The sequence below is a fragment of the Myxine glutinosa genome, chromosome 11, assembly GCF_964187855.1.
Source record: "Myxine glutinosa chromosome 11, kmMyxGlut1.1, whole genome shotgun sequence".
NCBI classification, from domain to species: Eukaryota; Metazoa; Chordata; class Myxini; order Myxiniformes; family Myxinidae; genus Myxine; species Myxine glutinosa.
The window spans coordinates 67,835,454-67,841,453 of NC_136271.1; the positions used below are offsets into that span (position 1 = coordinate 67,835,454).

The following is a 6,000-nucleotide window of genomic DNA, read 5'->3' on the forward strand; positions in this document are numbered from 1 at the left end:
TCTGGACGTGCTGGCGACGAGGATGTCGTCCAGGTAGGTAAAGAGGAACGGCAAGTCGCGCAGCACGCCGTCCATCAGGCGCTGGAACGCCTGTGCCGCGTTTTTGAGGCCGAAGGGCATCCGGAGGAATTCGAAGAGGCCAAAAGGTGTAATAACGGCCGTCTTTGGGATGCCGGCCGGGCGGACGGGCACCTGGTGGTACCCCCGAATCAGGTCCACTTTTGAAAAAATGGTCCGCCCCGCCAACCGGGCGGAAAAATCCTTGATGTGCGGGACGGGGTACCTGTCGGGGGTAGTGGCGTCGTTGAGGCGGCGGTAGTCGCCGCATGGCCGCCATCCGCCCCCCGGCTTCGGGACGATGTGCAGCGGCGAGGCCCAGGCGCTGTCGGAGCGCCGCACGATGCCGAGGCGCTCCAGCGCGGCGAACTCGGCCTTGGCGACGGCGAGTTTGGCTGGGTCGAGACGGCGAGCTCGGGCGTACACCGGCGGGCCCGTAGTGGGAATGTGATGCTCGATGCCGTGACGCACCGCGACGGCCAAAAACGTCGGTCGCGTGAGGGCTGGGAACTCCGCGAGGAGACGCGCGAAGTCGTCTGCCAACGGGAGGACGCAGGAAAGCTCGGTGGGCGCGGAACGGCTCAAGGCACACGCCAGCGAGCTGAAGGTTTCGGCGTTGACGAGACGCCGACGTTTAACGTCGACCAGCAGCCCATGGGCGCAAAGGAAATCGGCCCCGAGCAAAGCCATGGGGACGTCCGCCGTCACGAACTCCCAGCGAAAGAGCTGGCTGCCGAAGCAGAGGGCGACGGTGCTTGGGCCGAAGGTGCGGATGGCGGAGCCATTGGCCACGATTAAGGAGGGGCCGCAAATGGCGGCCCGCCTGTCCTCCGCCGAAGCGGGAATGACGCTCAGCTGAGCGCCGGTGTCGCAGAGAAAACGCCGCCCCGACGCTTGGTCCGCGATGAATAGCAGGTTTCCGGAACAGCCGGTGCTGTTCTTCAAGCCGGTGCTGTTCAACGTCAAGTGCTCATGGCTGGTAGTGAGCGCCGGCCCGACCGTTTCCCGACTTGCCGAACGTGCACGGGGGTCGACATGATCGGGCCTGCCGCCCGAACCTGGCGTGGAAATAACACCAGGCCGGGTCTGGCGGGGGCTCCGGTCGACGCGTCGGGACCGGGCGACGCGGTGTCACCGCTGCCAGTAGCGCCGGCCCGGCGGCCTCCGGGAAGGAAGCTGTGTCGCGGGCATCGGGCGGGTGGGCAGGAAACTGCGCCGCGGGCACCGACTGGGCGGTGGGCGGGCTCCCGGCAGCCACCCCGATGAGCTGGCTCGCCGCTCCGATGCGCTGGCTTGCCGAATCGATCTTGTCGGCCTCCCTGGCGAGGTCGCGGGGGTTCGTGATGGTCGTGCTTGCCAGGGCGACCCGGACCTGGGCCGGGAGCTGGCGGAGAAAAAGCTCTTGGAAAAGGAAATCCGAGGGATGCTCGCCGAGCAACGCGAGCATGTAGTCCATACGTTCGGACGGGCGCGTATCGCCGAGCTCAGGAAGGTCGAGCAGGCGTCGTGCGCGTTCAGCCGGGGAGAGGGCGAAAGCGCCCAGAAGAAGTGCCTTGATGGCGTCGTACTTGCCGTCAGCGGGCGGGCTCTGGAGGAGGCTCAGGCAGCGGGCGGCGGTCACGGAGCCGAGCGTGGCGACCACGTAATGGTATTTCGTGGTGTCCTCCGTAATGCCACGCAGGGCGAACTGGGAGTCCGCCTGAGCGAACCAGACGGCGGCATGTGCTTCCCAGAAAGTGGGCAGTTTGAGGGTTCCGGTGGTCATGTGACCGACAGGTGCAAAGGATTATAACCTCGGCGCCGCGGTTTGGCCGCCGGTTACGTCACCGGCTTGGGCCAGGAGATTCTGTTGCTGGTCTCGAGCTTTGGGGGACCCATGGGTCGCTACAATGTATTGTATTAGGAGGTATTGTATGTATTATTGTAATTGTATGTACTAGGGCATGCCCGTACTATATCTATATCTAAAATTATATCCCCCCCCTCTATTTACATGAAATGGTTTGGTCCAAAGCGAACGGCTTGCGAGTGGTGACAATCCCCCCCCTCTATTTACATGCAATGGTTTGGTCCAAAGCGAACGGCTTCCGGAGTTTGGTAAAGAAATCGCCATCGCGTGCACAAACGCGCAGGAAAGCGAATGAATCGCAAATTCGTTTTTATTAGTTGTAAAACATAGTTTAACGCCAACATAGTTTGCAAACGTGAAATAAATGAATACGCTCTCAAATGTGCCATCCGAGGCAGAGTGTGCCCGCCACGTTCGGCACACGCGATCGTTCGCTGCTCTCTGATTGGTTGAATCGTTTTTTGGACATAGCTCGGTAAGTAATTGTCCGATTAATATGAAACCTTGAAAAGGCACATCCTCGGGTCCCCAGCAATATACCTGGCAAGTTAAAAGTATATCGGACCCGTGGTTGTCGAGAAACAGCGGTCACAGACAGACAAACGTACAAACGTACAGACAGAGATTACTGGAATTATAGATAGATTATTGTATGTATGGAGGTAAATACATATTGTATGTATTAGGAGGTAAATACCTCCTAATAGGACTCACTCCTATGGATCACTCCAATTGTATGACCATGCATTCTGGCCCTTCCTGGTCAGGATGCATGTTTTGAATGACCATGTGCTTCAGCCTTGGGGTTGAAGTGCATGTGTATGGTAATGGACCAGTCTTGATAGACGGTGTGCCTTGGCCGTGGGGTCAAGGTGCACGTCCAAGGCTGTTTAAATGTTTGATGTTTTACCTTTTTTTATTATAAAAAAGGCAGGCCATGATGCTGGCCTTAAAAGCACCAAGTTTCTTGTGGAGAGATCGCCAAGTGGTTTAAGCATTCGAGCAAGCACTCCATTCAAACGGTTAAGGAACGGCTGGCTTGGCAAGCGCTAGCTAGCTGCTTGGTAAATGAGCACACCCCCAACGCTTGTGGGGTATATAGATTACAGTAGATCTTCGCTCAGTTCTGCAAGTAAAACTTACCTCACGGATGTCGGGATTCCTCCAAATTTCTTTGTTTAATGTTATAAACAGCGTTAGCGACTGTTTGAAAAGCTAATATGTGTTTGTGGTTTGTAATATTTTACAAGCACAGCTACGCCGCTGTTAGACTTCCGGTCTTGTTAAATAACTACTTTGGTACCTTTCGTCGTAAGTAATCGAAGTGTGCAGCATCGTCCCTCTCCGCTGCCCATCGTTTTTGCTTCCGCTTCAGGGCCCGATCAAACACGTCCATGACGCCCGCGCTGTTCAGACCTCGGTGAGATAGACAAAAGGTCGACACGAGTGTACGCCGAGAACATTGCAACGCCTTGAGTAAAGTAGCCATTGAAGAGGAATGTGCTAAATATTATTGGATAGCAAACACCAGACTACGACTGGGAACCTTGAACTTGAAGTACATATCGATATCGGATGAAAATAATTGTTGTTGTTGTTGTTTTTTTATGGTCAACACGTTAAGGAGCCAAACACCGAAGAGAAAAAGGACAAAAGATTAAGAGGTAAAAGCAAAGGAGTTAAAGTAAAGAATGAAAAAAAACACGTCATTATAATAACCATTAACCTCCAAACATTTTATACAGATCTTCCACTGACAGGAAATGTCCTCTTGAGTAATTTAATATTCCTCTCGTCTTCTCATTATTCAAATTAATAGCCTTTTTATTCCTTGCACAATGCATTTAAATTAATTTTTATAATTGTACACCGTTTACGATATCAAGGCGACAATAATTAAAAGAGGCTTTTCAGAGTTATCCCATAATGCCGTGCGCGCCATGTTGCCAGGGTTGGTTGCATTCACTTCCTTAGCAACAACAACATCGGTAGCTCTGCAATGTAGCATGTTTATCTCGTTATTCTGACTTCCTGCAATGGACTAGGTAGGTTACTCTCATTATTTTGGCCTTGTGGGGTCTTGATATTGATAAACTATTCTCGTTTGTTTAGCTTGCCAACCAATATGGCGCCCGCGCACTGCATCATGGGTACTGAAATCCCTGCATACTCACGTACACAGTACTGTACTCGCATTCGACAAACCGTGCGGGAAATCGAACGCTGTTCACATTTACACGGACACAGAAAAGATTATTTAACGCGTCACACGTGCGGAAATAGGGATTTCCTGCACAAACGAGCAACAGGGCGATTGGTATTTTATTTTCATGTGACAATTCTCGTGTTTCCTACAGTACAGGTTGTATGAAGGTTTCGCAGTTGGAGGCGCTGTTCGCATCGCCGCAATTAATTGGCTCCGGTGCAGTACACGATGACGGCTGATCCTTTCAACGGCTAATTATTTGTGAGAAATGGCAATTAGCTCGCAGCGATCGGTATTTCGATCTGTTTTACTTTATTTAATTGTGCTGCATACATTTGCTTTCCTGCTGATGTTAATGCATTTGCACTCTTCTTTTTTTATATTTTTACCTGCGATTTACAAGAGTTTCGCATTGCTGCTGTTGTTGTTGTTGTTCTTGTTGGGGTCGATTTTTAAAGTGTGCGCCCATTGGTCGGACAGCTGCCGGACCACACCCACATCTGTCGCTTGACTCCACACACAATATCACCAAGACAAAATGATATGGCCACCATCTTGGTTTTTCTGGTGGGCCTGAGACATTAGGCCTACAGGCCTCTGCTGATTATACACTGCCCAGGCTTGTAATCTGGTAAAGGTTTAATCAAGCCAGTCAGAACATACGATAATCAAGTGTTATGTTACGTTACGTAATCAAGCGTTGCGTTATTTAAATTACTGAAAAAAGAACGGCCACATATTGGGGGTAAGCAATCCATGACTTGTGATGAATCAGCTAGTTCTGATTTTACCGTGGGGAAGGGAAGGTGACTGGATAAGAGGTTTGAAGTTAATTTTAATAGTGCATTAAATGTAATTGCAATTAAATGCATAAATGCATTAAATGCAATTTAATAGTGCGTTAATAGTGCATTTAGCCTGGTGTTGGCTTAGCGGTTAGGGTGCCAGCTTGGGATCCTAGGATCCTGGGTTTGAATCCTGGTCGATCGCTGAATTAACGCCAGGGGGGTTGACTCAGCCTGTCATCCTTCCGAGGTCGGCAAATTGAGTACCAGCTTGCTGGGATGAATGATCATGGTGTGTACCCCAATTTAGAATAGGTACACCGTATCCCTACGCATCGTAAGAGCGTGACCAAGGGTTGGCGTCAGGAAGGGCATCCGGCCATAAAAACATTGCCTCAGGAAGGGCATCCGGTCATAAAAACATTGCCTCAAACAAGGAACCATGATTGTCATGGGGCCCGCAAGGCTAACCCCTGCTCTAGAGGGGAAAATGGCCTTAAAACGATCATTCATTTATTCATTCATTCATACTAGTACCCGACTGCAAAGCCGCAATGAGCCGGCGAAGCCAAAGCCACTATTTTACCCATCACTATGGAATCAGTAGGTTAGGTAGTTGGTAGTAGGTAGGTGTAGTACGTACCGTACCTCGTTCAAAATGACGCCATTTGCATTCTGGATGAGATTAAAATTTCCTTCATTTATTCGGTGAATTCCGTCTCAACTTCGGATATTTCCGGCCGTGAAAAACTATCCCCTCCGGCCGCGAAATTTCTAAAAAATAATTCTTCGTCAATTTTAGAATATTTGACGCCGTTTTCACCCTCCGAAATGTGGTAAAAAGCTTTTTTGAAATATTTTTTCAAATGCTCGAATCTCATTGGTTCCGGTAATTGGTGACGATTTCCGTTGAAGATAACCAGGGCCTGTGTGGGCCCGGGGAACGAGGTTGGTCTTAAAGTATTTTAATTGCAAATTAGAGGTGCATAAGATTGTGAATCAAACAAAGACGGGTGAAACAAACTCCTATTGAACTTTTTCGCAATTTTTTATGCATACTTCCGCATCCGGAAGATGGCGGCCTCCATTGAGTGATTTGGTTT

General features: G+C 50.5%; 1 protein-coding gene across 4 annotated transcripts in view; it reads right to left on the reverse strand.

Annotated features, from left to right (window-relative positions):
• NDUFAF5 (NADH:ubiquinone oxidoreductase complex assembly factor 5) overlaps window positions 1-3,661 on the reverse strand; it is a 78,617-nt gene extending 74,956 nt beyond the window's left edge. For 2 of the 4 annotated variants that reach the window (XM_068130804.2, XM_068130803.2), the window contains exon 1: window positions 3,210-3,484. In XM_068130804.2, the coding sequence (XP_067986905.2) occupies window positions 3,210-3,395 (186 nt within the window). In that variant the 5' untranslated portion in view covers window positions 3,396-3,484. Of the gene's footprint in view, window positions 1-3,209 lie in introns of all 4 variants that reach the window. The other 2 variants (XM_068130802.2, XM_068130805.2) reach the window with 2 other exon arrangements.
• Window positions 3,662-6,000: the final 2,339 nt, after the last annotated feature.